This window comes from Penicillium concentricum, assembly GCF_028827145.1.
Source record: "Penicillium concentricum strain IBT 3081 chromosome Unknown utg000004l_segment0_segment0, whole genome shotgun sequence".
Lineage (NCBI taxonomy): Eukaryota > Fungi > Ascomycota > Eurotiomycetes > Eurotiales > Aspergillaceae > Penicillium > Penicillium concentricum.
In genome coordinates, this window is record NW_026622757.1 from 1235985 (window position 1) to 1253243 (window position 17259).

At 49.9% G+C, this 17259-nt stretch overlaps 8 protein-coding genes across 8 annotated transcripts; 4 read left to right on the forward strand and 4 right to left on the reverse strand.

Moving 5' to 3' along the window:
* Window positions 1-259: 259 nt before the first annotated feature.
* On the forward strand, window positions 260-1446 carry N7517_009418 (uncharacterized protein; the record flags this gene model as incomplete). The annotated part of the gene is made up of 4 exons (XM_056727141.1): window positions 260-567; window positions 615-795; window positions 850-1063; window positions 1133-1446. The coding sequence occupies 4 exons, from the start codon at window positions 260-262 to the stop codon at window positions 1444-1446; spliced, it is 1017 nt and encodes a 338-aa protein (XP_056575713.1).
* A 407-nt stretch (window positions 1447-1853) lies between these two features.
* Window positions 1854-2309, forward strand: N7517_009419 (acyl-CoA synthetases/AMP-acid ligases II; the record flags this gene model as incomplete). Its single annotated transcript, XM_056727142.1, has 2 exons — window positions 1854-1915; window positions 1979-2309. The coding sequence occupies 2 exons, from the start codon at window positions 1854-1856 to the stop codon at window positions 2307-2309; spliced, it is 393 nt and encodes a 130-aa protein (XP_056575714.1).
* A 333-nt stretch (window positions 2310-2642) lies between these two features.
* Window positions 2643-3767, forward strand: N7517_009420 (uncharacterized protein; the record flags this gene model as incomplete). The annotated part of the gene is made up of 3 exons (XM_056727143.1): window positions 2643-2701; window positions 2775-3133; window positions 3196-3767. 3 exons carry the CDS (start codon window positions 2643-2645, stop codon window positions 3765-3767), a joined length of 990 nt encoding a protein of 329 aa, XP_056575715.1.
* Window positions 3768-3816: 49 nt separating this feature from the next.
* N7517_009421 (uncharacterized protein) lies at window positions 3817-5479 on the reverse strand (the record flags this gene model as incomplete). The annotated part of the gene is made up of 3 exons (XM_056727144.1): window positions 3817-4734; window positions 4760-5119; window positions 5144-5479. The coding sequence occupies 3 exons, from the start codon at window positions 5477-5479 to the stop codon at window positions 3817-3819; spliced, it is 1614 nt and encodes a 537-aa protein (XP_056575716.1).
* Window positions 5480-6023: 544 nt separating this feature from the next.
* N7517_009422 (Aldolase-type TIM barrel) lies at window positions 6024-8978 on the reverse strand (the record flags this gene model as incomplete). The annotated part of the gene is made up of 8 exons (XM_056727145.1): window positions 6024-7113; window positions 7277-7344; window positions 7765-8092; window positions 8149-8380; window positions 8447-8555; window positions 8619-8747; window positions 8795-8838; window positions 8906-8978. 8 exons carry the CDS (start codon window positions 8976-8978, stop codon window positions 6024-6026), a joined length of 2073 nt encoding a protein of 690 aa, XP_056575717.1.
* Window positions 8979-9564: 586 nt separating this feature from the next.
* Window positions 9565-12119, reverse strand: N7517_009423 (cysteine--tRNA ligase; the record flags this gene model as incomplete). Its single annotated transcript, XM_056727146.1, has 2 exons — window positions 9565-11676; window positions 11739-12119. The coding sequence occupies 2 exons, from the start codon at window positions 12117-12119 to the stop codon at window positions 9565-9567; spliced, it is 2493 nt and encodes an 830-aa protein (XP_056575718.1).
* A 239-nt stretch (window positions 12120-12358) lies between these two features.
* Window positions 12359-13864, forward strand: trm61 (tRNA 1-methyladenosine methyltransferase subunit GCD14; the record flags this gene model as incomplete). The annotated part of the gene is made up of 1 exon (XM_056727147.1): window positions 12359-13864. One exon carries the CDS (start codon window positions 12359-12361, stop codon window positions 13862-13864), a length of 1506 nt encoding a protein of 501 aa, XP_056575719.1.
* A 351-nt stretch (window positions 13865-14215) lies between these two features.
* N7517_009425 (UBA/TS-N domain protein) lies at window positions 14216-16973 on the reverse strand (the record flags this gene model as incomplete). The annotated part of the gene is made up of 2 exons (XM_056727148.1): window positions 14216-14317; window positions 14388-16973. 2 exons carry the CDS (start codon window positions 16971-16973, stop codon window positions 14216-14218), a joined length of 2688 nt encoding a protein of 895 aa, XP_056575720.1.
* Window positions 16974-17259: the final 286 nt, after the last annotated feature.

Sequence of the window (17259 nt, forward strand, 5' to 3'; positions counted from 1 at the left end):
GTTACTATGTTGAGTTAGATATGTATATAATTAAGCATTGCATATGCATAGTCCACATATTACAGAATACACATGCAGCCCTATGTACTAGTAGGGTGGTGTATTGTGACAAAACAGTACACTAAATCAAAAGTTCAATCCTGAATAAATCAACCTCTATATAAGTGGGGATTTCGACTTGGTTCTAATGTATTGAGATTAATCTTGTCTTCCAAGTTTTATATTGTCAACATTTCCTTCCCATTTCACACCTTTCATCATGGATCACCAGATTTACGAATCGATCTACCCCGACTTCCATGTTCCACTCCATCTTTCCTTGTCCCAATTGCTACAAAAATACAATCCAGAAGATGTACCTGACAACAAACTAATTCTGGAAGACCTATCGCCTGGAGGCAGACAAGTGACCTATGGCCAACTACGCACCGAAGCCGCTATGGCGGCCGCGTATTTCACAACTGTTCTGGGGCTAAAAGCCGGTGACACTGTCGCTATTTATGCATCGAATTCTGTTCGCTATCCGATTGTTGCGCATGCGGTAATGTGGTTTGGGGGTGTGATCGCGTGAGTTCTCTGCCCCATGCCTTTTTGTATTGTTTTATATCTGACAGTGAGGACAGTGGAATGAATGCTTTAACATCGGTTCAGGACTTGGTTCATTATCTGACTATTTCCCGACCGATGCTTGTGGTCACCGATGGCCCATTGCGGGTTAAGATGGAAGAAGCCGTATCCAGAGTCGAGGGTGTCAATCCAATGATCATGGCTCTCGATGAGCTGTTCACGGACATGGTAACTTTAATTTACTAGTCTTGCAGTTGGCGTGATATAGGCTAACACATACAGTCTCAAAAATGTCTCTCTCCATGTCTGCCTTTCGATTTGTCTGGAAAGGACAATCGAATACACCCCGCATCGATCATGTTCAGCTCCGGTACAAGTGGTAAGCCCAAAGCCGTGCTTTGGAGCCATTACAATATCATTGCACATGTTCTCCAACCTCGAGCTACTCTCCCAGAGCAAAACAACAGCCTCGAAAGAGAGGTTGTATACGCACCTTGTGAGTAGTCTGCTTCTCTCTCAAATTTGGATAAGTCTGATGCAAATTGTAAAGTGTGTCACATGCTAGGCTTCCTGGGGGCAGTCCTTAAGCCCGCATTTCTAGGTTGCTATGTTGTAGTCATGAAACGATTCGACTATGAAGCATACATCGAAGCCTGCGCGAAATCCCGAGTTACGATCATGAAAATGATTCCCGCAACAGCGGTGGCTATTGCGAAAGACCAGACTGTCGATAAGCATGATCTCGGTAGTGTCAGACATATCTTGTGTACTGGAGCTACACTCCAGGAGCAAATCGTGAGGAGACTTCAGGATATTATGAAGGGCTGTGCGATCATACAAAGCTATGGGTACGTTTTCGTTCCGATCTACCTCGACTAATCCTGGGCTTCAATCTGCCAAATCGATGCTGATATTGGTTATAGTCTGAGCGAAATTGGTGTGTCGATATTGAAAGGATCACGGTCATCTGAAAAGTCTGGAAGTGTAGGAAGACTATTCCCTGGAAAGTAGGTTATATGCAGCGAATTTTCATCATTTTAATCGACTGACTCAATCCAGCAAACTGCGTGTCGTGGATGAAAAGCTCCAGGATGTCCCAATAGGGCAAGCGGGAGAAGCGCTTATCAAAGGTCCTACCTTATTCATGTTGGTTTAAATCCTACCAGTTCTCTCAGTCTTTCCAGTATATATACTTACTGGGACCAAAAAGGGGATACAAGAACAACCCAGCCAGTACTCGAGAGGCCTTCCACGAGGGGTGGTTCCGAACTGGAGATGTTCTCAAGATGGACTCGGATGGGTTTCTCTGGTTCCAGGACCGCCAAAAGGAGATTATCAAGTACAAAGGGTATGTGCAGAAGACCTTTCAAGTGACCAGTTTTGGACAATATTAATGCCCCATGATTTACAGGAACATGGTGGCCCCAGCCGAGCTCGAAAACCTCCTTTCGGCCCACCCAGATGTCCTCGAGGCTGCTGTCTGCGGCTACTTCGATGAATCCCAGCAGACCGATATTCCTGTCGGATACGTTAAGCTGCGAGATTCTGTGGCTATCATTGATCGTGCCCGTTTACTGGGAGAAATCAAGAAAATCGTCGACGATTCTGTATCATCTCCGAAGAAACTTCGAGGTGGACTGTTCTATTTGGCGGAATTACCCAAAAATGCGACAGGAAAGACCATGAGAGGGCTTCTTCCGGCTCGACTAGAGTCTGATAAGAAGAGGTGGAGTAAACTGTGAGCGATGTCGATGTACCGATACGATCGAATACGATCGAATACGATCAACTTCATAAATAAGAACTCTAACATTTCCACTTCGAAGGAGCGGTCTAAAGATCGTCGTTCTCAATATGGATTCTCCACTATTGAATACAGTATATGTAATAAATGGTGTAATAGAAGTGTATATCGTATTGTAATTAAGTCTCCGGTATGGCCTCGATTTATATTACATTTCTGCAACTATCTCTGTAATGCAATACAATAAACATTTATATAGTACTATATACTTGTTTCCTCCCAAGGTATTCTCGCACTTTTGTCAACATTGAAGTTACTAATAGCTTTCATCATGTCCCTCAAATCCCCAGATACTAGAACGGATATACCCAAACCAGCACCCAGCGCAAGGTGAGATGAATGATATTTTGATGGCATTAGTTTTTTCCCTATAAAAATCACACTCTAACTCATGGTCCTCCAGTGTCATTCTCGTCTCATCCACAAACGAAGTTCTTCTTCTCCAACGTACCAAAGCCTCCTCATCCTTCCCATCAGCCCATGTGTTTCCAGGTGGGAATCTCGCCTTACAGGATGGAGACTGTCCACCCGCAGGGGATCCAAAACGACACGAAGATTCAATCAGTTACCGAAGAGCCGCACTGAGAGAGCTCTTTGAAGAAAGCGGAGTTCTACTAGCTCGGGATACAAGCTCGGGAGAGATGCTCACGATTGATGAGAAAAGAAGGGAGGAAGGAAGAAAAGCCATTCACAATCAATCCATTACGTTTTTGGAATGGTTGGCGAGGGAGAATAACGGCCGTGCCACGGAGCCAGATACAGGTTTGTCCTGCACTCTCTTTCTGCGCGTCATTGTTCCTGATACTTATACTCACACTCGGTAGAGAACCTGATCCCTTTCACGCGCTGGATTACACCGGCCGGGGTCCCGAATCGCTATACAACGCAGATGTATATTTACTTCTTACCTATACCCGATGACCACGGACAAGGTCTAGACGCAGATGTGAGCATTCATCCTTGCCATGATGGTGGAATCGAGATCACCGATGCCCGATTCCTGGAATCCTGTGCCTGGCTCCGGAAGGCTCAGGCGGGACAGGTGAAACTTCTTCCGCCTCAGTACTTTCTCCTTTCTTTAGCTTCGCAATTTCTCGATACCTGGTCCCGCAGTCGTCAATCGCTCGTTGCTCTTAGGCGACAGCGACGGAGACTGCTCCAATTCGTGAACGCGGGATCTCCACCTTGGACGCAAATCTGTATTTCGCCGACGATTGATAGAACTCTATCTGATGGACGGGCCTTGGTTAGACTGGATAGTCCTGGTCCTGAGTTGGAGGGATCTGGTCGGAGCGGAGTAAAGGACGTTGTTATGTTAGCCAGGTTTGATACAGAGGGTCCTAGGGATATAGAGATTATTCCCAAGGAAGGTAGGACTAAAGAGAGCAAGTTATAGATTTTGCAAAATTTCGATTTTTTCACTACAACCCCTCTATAAATTGGACTCATACAACAGAAACCATCCACGCGCCCCCATGACTGATAGCACATACTCTGCCCGGCCCACTGCGCCAACATCCTACCCCCAGATATTTTCCGTGTATAGACATGTACGTCCCCACCAGACGGTTGCGCTGTACGCCTTCCTCTTCCCTCAAAAGGACTTGATATAGTGGTTGCTGGACCTGACGCTGTACCACATAGGTCGTTCCACTCGGCATCAATGCTGCGCTTTCAAGTGCTTTGAGCTTTTCGTTCCATTCCCCAGTAGATAGTTCATCCCCAAAAAGAATCCCCTCGCCCTTGCCGCCTCGGACAGGCTTGAGGATATAATTGTCTTTGAATGACGGTGACTCCCGACATTGCCGGCCAAAGGCCTTGAGTTCTGATGATCCCGGGAGGATTGTATGTACAATACCATGGCGGAGGACCTCGGCTTGACGCTCAGTAAGGACGTGATGCTTGTGAACCAGCGAGTCTAGTTCTTGGTGAACTATTCCAAGCAATCTCTTGTCGTGCACCAGGAAAACGGATCTGAGATCGTTGAAACAGCGCGAGGACAGATGTTGAAGCATCTTTGGCGAGAGCGCTTGAAGTTCGTGCTGATGGAGTTCGAGTCCTACTTGGTGGATTTCTTCCAGAGCTTCTCCTGTTGCATGATCGGTGAAGGTTGACGATTTCGGATGCTTTGTGTTTGCTGATAATGCTTGTTCAATATCAATCACACAGCAGATCTTGTACCCCGTTTTGGAGTCTGGGTCCGACACCAGTCGAAGGTCTTGGGGTGAAATCAATCTAGGTACAACTCCTGTTCGCCGCTCTGCACATTCGAGGAACATGAGGATATCGTGACCTCCTTCGCTGCCTTTGAGGAGGTGTAAGGGAAGCTTGGGATCGAATAATGTGAACAGCCCATCTATAACCTACATCTCTGGTGTTAGTACATACCCCACACATGTAATAAATTAAGGAGTCTGTAGTAGAAAGGTGATTTCTCACATCGTCACTCTCCGCTGTCCCCTTGAACCCTTTCCGTTCAGCCCCCAGATCCAGTAGACCTTGTTGGCCGTACGCAGTAATCAAAAATCCATTGAAAGCAAATCTTGCATTAATTTCGCAAATACGAAACTGCTCTTTGGATGATTCAGGTCCACCAGTCGTAGGCACTTCTTCAATTAGAAAATCCGGTCTCCAGGAACCTTGTTTATCAAATGGACGAGAGTCTGTATCATTACCATCGATCCACTGCAATCGGTGAGCTTTATACTTTATACTCTGTCTCTGGATTCTTGCCCTTGAATTACTTACCTGTAAAAGAAGTTCCTCGTGCACTTCTAACGGCATTCTTCTCGAAAACTCCGCATCTTTGTCCTTCCACCATCTTTCAATAATATTGTTAATGGCAAGCACAAGCGCTTTGTGTAGTTCCCTCAACTCGTCGGTGTGTTGCGCATTCATTCGCATCGGATGCGGACAACTCTGGAGATGAGCATCATGTGGCCAGCCTAGTCGAGGACAAGGCTCTTCAAGACTCTTGATGTTCACTTCTCGCTCTTGTTGTCGGGTGGTTTTCTCTGCGTGTGCCGGAAATACAAAATTGACCTTTTCTGGATTGTTTGTACTCAGTGCAAGAGATATTTGACAAATTCGGTTCTGGATTAGAGTCATTTTGCTTGGACACGTTTTAATATTATTGCACGAAAGCCGTAGGTAGTGCCGGGAGAGTCATAATTCTGGGAAGAGAAGCCAAGGGAGTTTCAACCATCTAGTCTGCGATCCTATTACATACCACCACGTATATAAAATACGTGGTAATGAAGAGTGGCTAATATCCACTTCCAAGGCCTACTATGGAGTACGGAGAATAGCGTAAACATTCCGAAATGAGCTAGCAGTTATTAGCGTAATCATGCAGATCCTATATATTGGCTCCGATCTCAGTTGCCATTCAATCGGAGGTTCACGAGAAAGGCGTCCGTGTTATACCCCAAGAGTCGAGTAGACAAGAGAAGGAAAAAGTGTTGGCGGGATAGAACTTGAACTCTATTTCCCATGTAATTAACGTATTGTTTCATGGCCGTTATTTACCACTGTTGTTTGGCATATGTATTGGTACGATAAAAGCTCCCCAAAGCAGTTTATATTCCGAGCTGAAGTACTCCGTATCATTTCAAACCTTGATATACATAAATCATATCTACATTTTGACTATCTATTCTTCCTCCTCGTCAACCTTTCCATCATGGTACAGGAAGAATTGTGTAAAGATCGCCATATCCAGCAGCAGCGTGCCAGCACTGCCGACCAACCACGACAGGTTCACCAATACATACCGGCCATACAACGCAGCCGCCTCACCAGGACGACACTGCGCACGGTGACGGTGCCCCATGATCTCCTCGGGAGACCCACCATGGCAAATAGGCGAGTATGCCAGGATAGAGAGCACGTAAGTCAAGTTTCCGATGCAAGCAAAGAGGAAGAACAGCAGGGAAACACCATCCGTTGATTTGCGGCGGTAGTTCAAGAGAAGCTGGGGCAGGCGTGACCCAAGATACAAAACTGCACAGAAATAGCCGAATACTTGACCCAGAACATCCATCGCGAGAGGTTCCGGGCCTGGTGATGACGACTTTGCTGCAGGGCTGACGAACCAGCCCATCACACCTGCGGCACAGACTAGAGCGACGGCGGTGAGATTGAAAAAGATTGATTGGAGGGCGGAGATGCGGCGACGACGGGCGCGTTGAGCACGGCGGCGCGCGACATCGGTTGTTGGTTCGATGAAGGGCGTTGCGGGTGATAGATGGGTGCCGTCTACCGATGTGTTGAAGATATCATGATACGAGGTTGCCGACTGCCGTCTTCCAGAGGAGAGTGGGCGTGTGCGGTCTTGGGGTAGCTGCCCAGTTACATTTACAGCTTGGCCGCTGGGTTTCGGGATGAGTGATGATGTCTCTGTTGGTTCTGGTTGATGTTCAGCGCCATTCCGCTCCGCATCGGAAGTACCGTTGCTTGCAAAAAGGTCCGGCGTGGCCGAGGGGGATAGCTCCTCCTTGAGGTTGAACCCCCGGTAGTAAAAGCACTGTCCCAGCAGAACAATATCTGCTAAAGTGTAGTACACTGCAAGGATGATCATGGTAGGGAGTACGCCTTGTAGGACGGCACCGAGAATGTTGAACACATCGCCAGCCAACCAGATGATGAGGAAGATGAGAGAGAGGCCATCTGCAGAGCCACGTCGGAAGTTCTCGATGATTTGAGGGGAGAAAACGACGACCCAGCAGGCAATAGAGATTGATCTAGATTGGTCAGTATTGGATGAAGAAAAACAAAACATGCAGAGATCGCCGGGCCAAGTAGATCTAGACCCGATGTCGCATATGCATGCATTAAATGAACATGACAGCTAACGAGAAAACACCGAAGAGGAAAAAAAATTGAAGTTCAACTTGTCGAACTTACCCGCAAATGCCGCTAAGGGCCTCGATGTTAAAATTAGCCGCCTGCGAGGGAAACATCTTGCAGGCGAACTGTGCGATTCAGATTCAAGTATTCCAAAAAGAGTTTTGGGGAGCAATACAATGTAAAAATCGAATGCCAATATAAACAAATGTAGTCGCTGGAAAATCCAGCTCTGTGCAAGTTGTAAATAGATGCAATTGGAGGTGCGCGAAAAGAATTGGAGAAATCCACAGATGAAAGGTAGATGACGTCGGGTCACGTGCACCAGAAGTATACGGCATTTTACATGTTGATTTCTTTCATTTCCTTATATCTCCTGCAATTTATTAAGCTATGGCTCAAATGAGTTGGCATTGTCTTAATTGTGGGCCTGAATTCAGGCAGCTACCTTCATAAGTAGCTCCAATTTGTCCTGTGCGTCACAGAAGATGTTTATAGCCTTGGTCTCTGTCAGCGAAGCTTAAAAGTCAATCAATGTATTTACTTACCTCGGTCAACTTGATATGACTAGCACCGCCCAGGTCTCGGGCAAATGTGATCTGGTAGCTTCCAGGATCGTTGATAAAAGAGACACCCCGCGCCGGGATTGGAAGTGTCGGCGCAATATCAAATAGCGACTTGACATTTCCTGCATAAGGCTGGGTCAATTGTGTCAACAGACCCGGCGCAATAGTGAGATGATCCACTCCAGCGAGGAAGAAGATCTCCTCGACGGAAGTCAAGCTAGCAGGGAGGACTTTGGTGGGTGAATTGATGGACTTGTAGTATTTCTGAATGGCAGCGCAAAGCGGGAGCAGTTTCGCGTTGTCCACGTAACTAAAATGTGAAAAGCGTTAGATAGGCTTTGAAAGAAGAATTGAGTGAGTATTTACCCTGTTTCGACATGCACCTTCAATTCGTTCACATAGGGTGCGATATAAGTACAGCCCACCTCAGCTGCGAGTACAGCTTGAGCCATGCTGAAAAGAGTGGTCGCCAAAGTACGCACACCGGCTAACTCAAGGGTGCGGCATGCCATCATTCCTTCCCATGTACTCGGAATCTTGATAGAAATGCGATCGGCGTCAAAGCCGGGCTGCACATGCTGGAACAATTGCACAATGCCTATAAACGATATGATTAGCATCAGGTTTGAGCAAGAAAAATATCGATGAAAAGGGTCAAACATACGGAGTGCATTGACGACAATCTTATCCGACGAGTACGAATAGTAAGGATTAACCTGTACATGGACACGTCCACGAATGTGTTTCGCCATTCCTACAGCCAATCTAACCATCTATTAATCGATATTAGTGACCTTCATCATCAAACCCATGCTGTAATCGAAGCAACAACTCACCGCAATCTCGGCAGCCAACTCTTCAATACCGATGGATGAGTACTTCGGATGCAATTTCATCGCATCTGTCCGCGATGCAGCAATGACTTCAGCCCGCGCTGGCTTAGAAAGCTCGCCGAGTGCAATAGCCTGCGTGGTTAGTTTCATATCCTAGCGTCGCAGGTTCATGTGCTTACTTGGTTAGAAGTGCAGTCCTGGAATGGTCCCAGAGTTTTACCAACTAGGAAGTAGTCAGCCATCTGTAAATGATAATAATCTCTACTATGTAGAATGGCCAGTTCACCCACCTTCATCATCCATAGTATCACAGTCGACCAGCGTGCGCAAACGCATATAGTCGAGGCCTGTCTGTACTACCATCTTGAGTGTAGAAGGCTAAATTTGAAACCGGTGATCTAGCAAACGAGCAAACCAAGTGTCTGATGAAGAAAGAAAAAGAGAAAGGAAGGAGGTAAATGGATATTCCACCTCCTCCAACCCCATAATACATTTAATGGGGGGTTTTCCGGGGCACCATACTCCGCAGGTGGCACGGATTTGTCGGCCCGGGTAATTTGATAGTGGGCCATCGTACATATTTCCGAATCATATGCACTCTGTACCTAGCACTGTATCTAGTATTGCGTGTTATTGTGGTGGAACACGGGATAATGCTCTAGAAAGTATGACGGAAATATGTATGAGAGCCCTGGAGCTGGGTCAAATGCATCAACGGGTTCGGGGCAACCTCGGAAGCTTACAGCATGTCATAACAATTAGTAGAACTACATATATTCAATCGAGAGGAGCAGATGTATCCCAATCAGGCAATATTCGCATTGTGTAGGATAAGAAGGATATATGCCGAGAGAAACGCCACGCGATGCAAAGTGGAAACCCACCCCCAAGATACCGATACCTATCAAACTAGATATAAAAATCAAATGCTCTCTTTTGTTTTTGGCTTCTATTTGGCCTGGGTAGCCAACCACGCCTCATGTGCCTTCTTCTGACGTTCCCAATCTTTGCGGAGCTTCTTCGCCCGGCTCTTGGTGATCTCCTCGCCGGCAGTGTCGCGGGTAGGCATGCCATCCTCATCCCAGGCGCTGTACTCATTGGTGCGGAACATCTCCAGGTGGCTCAGCTTGCCCTTCTCTGCCTTCTTGAGAGCTTCTTGCTCCTTCTTCAGCTTCTCGGCCTGCTTTTGGAGAGCCCGGGTTTCCTTCTCTTCCCGCGCCTTGAGCATCTCTTGGGTCACTGGCCGGACCAGGGCAGGCTGGTTCTCCCGATCTTCGAGGGCGATACCAACATCGAAGAGGTCGATGTCTCGCACCCGGTCGCACAGGGAAAGAATATCCTTGCCAATGGAATCAGATGACTCCAAAGACACCACCTTGGCACGGAAGTTGGAGAAAAGCTCAGCGTATGGCTTGGCAGCTTCGGAGGCCTCTTGGGGTGCTGATGCTTTGGCAACTGCCGCCTCGAGATCCTTGGCAGAGATTCCAGCCTTGGACCGCGCGGCGTCACGGAGAGTGTCACGCATAGCCGACAGAGGGTACAGGTAGGCCTTGGCCTCCTCGGGAATATCAATACCAGACCAGCCGATTTCAGTGCTGTCAGCCGAGACGGTGCCGTTAAGACCGAAAATGTTCACCATGGAGGTAACCCATTGGGCTGCAGCCTGAACATCCTCAGAGGGCACGGTGGCCTTGTCGACAATGTTGAACTTGGAGATAAGTTCCGAGATCGAGGCCATGACGGCGGGGGTGTTGAAAGAATCACAAAGCTGGTCGTGGACTGCCTTCTTGGCCGCTTCCAGATCAGCAGCAAAGGTGGTATCGGTGCCTGACGACTGTAGAGCCGCAGGATCCTTCACCTTGAGGAAAAAGTTGTTCACTTTCTCCTCCCACGAACTGCCAGTGTTTACCAGATCATCTGTGATCTCAACGCCGTCCTTCCACCCACCCAGGAGGAAAACAATGCGCAAACTTCTCGGCGACCAGTCTTTGCGATCAAGAGCTTCTCGGATGGTAGTGAAGTTCTTCAACGACTTGGACATCTTGGATCCTTGGATGGACAGATGGCCCATGTGCAGGAAGTAGTTAACCCATTGCTCATGCTTGTGATCACCGTGCCAGTAAGCCTCACTCTGGGCAAGCTCATTGTCGTGGTGCGGGAAGGCAAGATCAATACCACCAGAGTGGATATCCATCTGGTTGCCCAGCCGGGCTGATGCCATGGCTGAGCACTCGATGTGCCAACCAGGGCGGCCCTTGCCCCAGGTACTGGACCAGCTCGGCTCGCCTGGCTTGGACGACTTCCAGAGAGCGAAATCGGAAGGACCGCGCTTCTCTGTCGTTTTGCTGGCCAAAGAGCCTTCGCCCTCTGCGGCCAATTTGTTGTCTGACCGACTCCATGGCTCAAGGCGAGCGTACGGGTGGCCCGCAGCCTCGAAAGCATTGATATCAAAGTACACCGACCCGTCCTTTGTAGCATACCCGAAGTTATTCTTGACAATGCGATCCACGAAAGCCGCAATCTCATCGCCATATTCCGTCACGCGAGTCAACTCGGTGGGGTCAAGAACGTTCAGGTCCCGCATATCCCTAGTGAAGCGGTCCTCATATCTCTTAGTCAATTTGGTGAAGATGCTGTGATCGTTCGCATCAACCAATGCACCCTTCAAGGCATCGAGGTAAGGCAAAATGAGATCCTGCGCGTTCGAATAGAACGACTCAGCGAAGAGAGCAGGGTCGGCACCCGAGTCATCACGGGTTTCCGCCTGCGCGATGACTTTCGCGGCCGACGCAGCCGTCTTGATGTGCATCTTAACCTTGGCCTCATCATCGCCCGCCTTCTCGTTTCCTGGCAAAGCTCCGCCGTTCAAGATAGTTGCGTAGGTTTTTTCAACCTCCTTCTGGTACTGCGACGGAGGCAGTTCGGATTCGAGCAAGGGGAGGTTCTTCTTTAAGTAGGCGACGAAGGCGCATTTGACAGTATCTAGGACCTCCGGGGTAATCGTAGGGTTGACAGCGACGAATTCGTTAAACAGGTGTTGTTGTCTGGCGCGGAGGATGATCTATAGGATTGGTGAGTCACCGCGCTTGAGACTCTATCCATATACACAGCGCCGAGTAATACCTTATCGTCCACGTCTGTAATGTTCATAACGAAGTTGACATCAAACTTGAAGTAGTCGCGCATGATACGCCGAATAATATCGGTGCTAACATAGTTTCGGGCATGTCCAAGATGGGCGTCGTCGTAAACAGTCGGTCCGCACGCGTACCACACAACTTTCTTGCCCGCAGGATCGATTGGGACGAAGGGGGTCTTGGACTTGGTCAACGAGTTCCACACCTTCAATGGAGGCAGTTGCGCGTCCGGGCTAGAGGCCGGTTGCCGCCATGGCGGCTGCTGGCGAGAAGACATAGACCTGAATGAAGTAACAGACAATAAAAACCGGTGTTTGGACGGTGAAAAGAAGGGAAAGGAAAGAAGGGAGGATCGGGGGGAGAGCATAAAGAAAACAAAGGCAAATGGAGGGGGAGGGGCTCTTGTCAGGACCAGATCGACTCATCCATCAACTGCGGACTCGCTGTGATTGGCGGCAACTGGGGATGGGAGGACCGAGCCCTGAGCCCTAATTCATGGCCCAATCAGGTAATGAGCATGACAACCTTTTTTCTTTGCGGAGAGGCAAGTTCCAGCCTCAAGTTAGGAAATGTCCATATCAATCTCCATAATTGATATCACTCGCCATGCCGTCCCCATTCTTCACCCGGAGCGCCCAAGCCGACGCAGATAGCCTCGCCCTCTTGCAACTCCGACGCGACCAGATCATTCCGACAATCCTCCGCGACCATGACGATGAGAACCAAGGCTATTGGGAAGGCAAGGTTACCAACACCCGCTTTGGCTCGTTCCCACACAGCACTCTGATCGGGCAAACCTGGGGCTCCCAGGTTGTCGCTTCAAAAGTCGACACCGGCTCGCGCGGTCGCAATCAATCCGCCAAGCGCAAGGCCGAAGAGCTCGATGCCGACACAACAACTGGCGCAGAAGAGGAGAAGAAGCCATCACTAAGAGCCCCCGTCTCAGCGGAAAGTGGCTTCCTGCATATCCTCGCCCCGACCCCCGAAGCGTGGACCATATCTCTTCCCCACCGCACGCAGGTCGTCTACACCCCAGACTACAGCTATATTCTCCACCGACTCCGCGCACGGCCAGGCTGCACAGTCATCGAAGCCGGAGCCGGTAGCGGCTCATTCACGCACGCTTCTGCTCGCGCCGTTTTCAACGGGTATCCCGGGACCGACGGAGCGAACAAACGGCAACGACTGGGAAAGGTATGCAGTTTCGAATTCCACGAACAGCGCGCAGCCAAAGTGCAGCAGGAACTTAGAGACCACGGTCTGGACGGGATAGTGGAGGCTACGCATCGCGACGTCTACGAGGACGGATTTTTGTTAGGCGATCCCAAAACCGGCAAATCGCCCAAGGCCAACGCCATCTTCCTGGATCTGCCTGCTCCCTGGCTCGCATTGAAACATCTCGTGCGCAATCCGCCCCCTGGACAAGAATCAGCTCTCGACCCTGAGTCGCCCGCTTATCTGTGCACATTCTCGCCCTGTCTCGAGCAGGCTGAGCGTACAATCCGCACTATGCGCAAGCTGTCATGGCTCAATATTTCAATGGTGGAAGTTGCTCAACGTCGACTTGATGTCAAGCGGGATCGTATCGGGCTAGATACCGAGGGGGTGCGTGGAGCTACATTGTATCCGAAGACCGTTGAGGAGGCAGTCGCAAAGCTTCGCAGTGATGAACAACGTGCGAAGCTCATCCGTGAAAACCGAGCGAGCAAAGACGATCCAGATTACCAGCCAATTGTGAAGGAGACACCGTTCTATAAAGAGAAGACTGATGTCCCCTTATATGCTCAGGGTCGTTTGACACATCGGTCAGAGCCGGACCTCCGAACTCACACATCATACCTGGTCTTTGCGATCCTACCTCGGGCTTGGTCCGAAGAACAAGAGCAAAAGTGCCGGGATCAATGGCCATCCGCCAAGGTCGCTAGGCCCGATGAGCCGAAGACAAGCAAGAAGCAAATGAAGAGAGAGGCTGCATTGGAACGAGCCAGGCTTCGCGATGAACAGAAGGAATTGGAAAAAAGACACAGCCAGAATCAGGAGATAAGGCTGAGGAAGAAAAGGTCGAAGAAGGGAAGGCCGAAGAAAAGAGCACCGAGGCATGAGGATGAATAGATACCAGTGATTTGTTTCGTTAGCCGTTAGCATAAATTTTCCAAAGCTAGATTGAGGCACTGTTGTCTTTGAAGACAGCCTACACCACCCATATCATTTTCTCAAAGGCTTTTTAATTATTTGCATTATACGCAACCCCGGAGGCAAGCTGGTGGTCGTCAACTCCTCCGAGATCATACCAACGGCGATGAATGAGTACTACAGGAGATCAGAACGATAAAGAAGGCAACCGCTCATATGGGAATTCTCTATGTACAGGACAAAGATGCTATCAAGGCCGCCTTCTAATAAAATCATGAGATGCAAGTAATGACGATGGGGTAGATGGTATCAACAGGGAAATAGGAATTCTCAGAGGTTATTTTCAGCTCTGAACTTATCCCACGCTTCATTCAGGGTTCCGAACACAGATCCAGCAATCATACGCTGCTCAGTAGTAGCAGTTATAGAGATCTAATAGGGAATTTTAGTTGACAATCAGATGAAATGCAGACAATGCCACCCAAGAAGGGAGTAAACATACCTTATCAGGATGCACCTTGGAAATCCCCTTCATGTACTGAATCTTAACCTTATTCGGCAAAATCAGCTCCGACAAGCCAATCTTCTTCCACCCAGCCTCGGGCCATAGCACAGAATCCAGGCTACCCAGCAAGGCCCGCAAATTGTCTTGCTTGCCATTCCTCCAGGTGGCAATTCTCGCGTCGACGCTCTCGGAAAGGGCAAACTTCTCTTCGTCGGCGCGCTCGGCCGCCTCGTTGGCTTGCCGCAGACGGCTGACTGCTTCAAAGTCTGTACCAGATGCCGACGTGGCCGTGAGACCGGACATAGCCGATGTCTTCTTAGGCGGGGGTGAAGGCCTTTTCCTAGCAGGAGCTGCGGGCTTAGATTGAGGCTTGTTGATACCAGCCGCTTTCTCGCAACGATTCCGACCTTGGATACTTGTGCTGCCACCGTGACCAGACTCTACAGCCAGCTTCCACGCCTGGGCGGCTTCATTCCAGCGCTCGAGTTGCTCTAGGGCCTCAGCCTTGCGCATTAAAGCCTTGCCAAAGAAGTCTTTCATTGGCTTTGGCGGTTCCCCGGTGCAGAGATCGATTACCTCCGATTCGCCCTTAGATGGACCAATGAATGTTAGGATGATGTCGGCATCATCAATGGCGGACTTAGGTTCGCCGATCTTCAGGGCTGTCATAGCACGATTGCTGCGGATGATAATAGTGATAGGATGCTTGTCAGGGAGCATACCAAGAGCCGTAGAAAAGCTCTGATGGGCTGCTGCGTAGTCGCCTCTTTTGTATGACTCCGCGGCCTTTCCGCGGTGGCGGTGTGTCGATTGAAGCGCCTCCGGAGAAACAGGTGGAATAGACCGTGTTGGGGCTTTGGGGCGTACGGGGATAGGAGCTGAGCGTGCAGGAGGCGTGACAGTCTGGGCTGGGGTAGGAGGTTTTGAACGACTAGCTGAAGGAGCGGGAGAATCAAAGAGATCGACGGTAGGCTCAGAAGGCGGCGGTGTGGCCTGAGGTCGCTTACGTCTCGCGGGACTAACATATGCCTGCGCCGACTGCTCCTCGGCGGCAAACCGTGCAAGGCGAGATTTAGGATCTTGGGAGCTGGGTCGGGATGGACGCTGGAGGAAATTGGGCTGCTGCCTTGGCTGCACAGCACCAGGGGGCTGTTGGTTACGGGGCTGGCTTCTCGCGTCGGGGTGGTGGCTTTCGCGAGGACGAGAAGGTTTCTGAGGCCGACCATCTCCAGACTCAAGAAGGAGCGCTTCATTAGTGAAGTCTTGCTGCTCTCTTTGGGATTGGGCCGGCTGATCACGACGACCTGGACGCTGCGGCTGCAAAGGAGGCTCATCTTGTGGAGAGGATGCATCTTTCATCCAACGTGGCTGGCTGGGGTCATGCTCGGTGTTGAATTCATTCACAGCTTGTTGGAATTTCTTGCTGCCAGTCTTCCAAAGCGAACCGGCTGATTTCAGCAGATTATTACCAAATTGAGAGGCCACCTGCGCAGGGTCTTTGTCTGCTGATGCTGGACTGCCTCTGTCCTGACGTGACCGAGATTCTGGCATTTCTTCTCTCATCCACGAAGGTCTGTCACGGTTGCGACTATCGCTCCTTTCAGCGCGATCAGCCGAACGAGTCGCACTGGGGTGTCCTTCGGTCTTCTGTCGAGATTCGGCATGGGCCTGGGTAAGTAGCCAACCAACAGCAGCCTGTACGTCGGTTCCGGACTCTGTGGTATTCAAAGCCCGGCGAGATTTCTCCGCGGGGAATCCCATGTCCACCAGCTCCGCAATAGCCCGATCGACCTCGTTAGAAGGCATAGGAGATGTATCTTGGTCTCGTCCCCGGTCTGAAGGTGTGGAGGATGTGGGAGTCGGTTCACGGTGTGGGATATCTGATACCGGCTTCCCGAGCAAACCAAGGAAATCATCATCGTCGCCCTGTTGAGGCTGAGGAGCGGGAGCGGATTTCGGCTTCAATTGGTTGAGGCCGAATGGGTCATCGTCATCAAAGGCGCCCATACCCCCCGTGTTGTCCTGCATGGAAATTCCCCCATTGGAAGGTTCTGGGCGACGGTTCATATCGATTCGAGGCGATGATCTCGAGGAGTCAGGGACTGGGAAATGGGTCGACGCGTCCACCGGCGCGGCAGCATCGAAGGCGGCCAGAATATCCTCATCGTCCGCGGGCGGGGGTACAGATCGAGACGCAGGTACAGATGCGGGGCTCCGCGTACGTCCTTCAAAGTTGTCCCAGAATTGGTTGTTCTGACCTCCGTATTGCGATTCGAATCGATTGCGATTATCAGCTTCCTTCTTGGCCTTCTCCTCCTGCAACCGCTTTTGCTGTTCCATGAGAGAAAGGTTCTTGTTTCCGGCAGAAGAATTGAATGAGACCAGGTTCGCAAAGCTATCTCCAGTAGAAGTGGCGGGCTTTGATGGCGAGCTTGAGCGGTTCGAGGTCGCAGATAACGGGGTAGACCTGCCGGAGCCGCCATTTGATGGTATACTTGGGTACAGATACCCAGAGCTCATCGGCGGTGGTTTGCTTGGGTTTTTGGAGTCGGAGGACCAACTCAAGCCGTTTAGATCCTCCATGGTGAGTGAGCGTGTCGCAAAGGATGACGTCTGGTGGGTTCGAATGAGGATTAGGTCCCAGGAGAGGGATGAAGGTTTTCCATGATCTCACCAGCTCACAATATAAATAAAAGCCTGAAGTTATTTCAATCGTTTGCTATGCTATCAAGCAGATGTAGAACACTTGCCCCCTACATGTGGGGGATCCAGACCGCACTGAGGCTAGCACGTGATGCTACGGTTTCATGTGTCGCATTCTGGAATAGCTTCATTTCCTTGGCTATTATGAGGAAATATCAGTTCATTA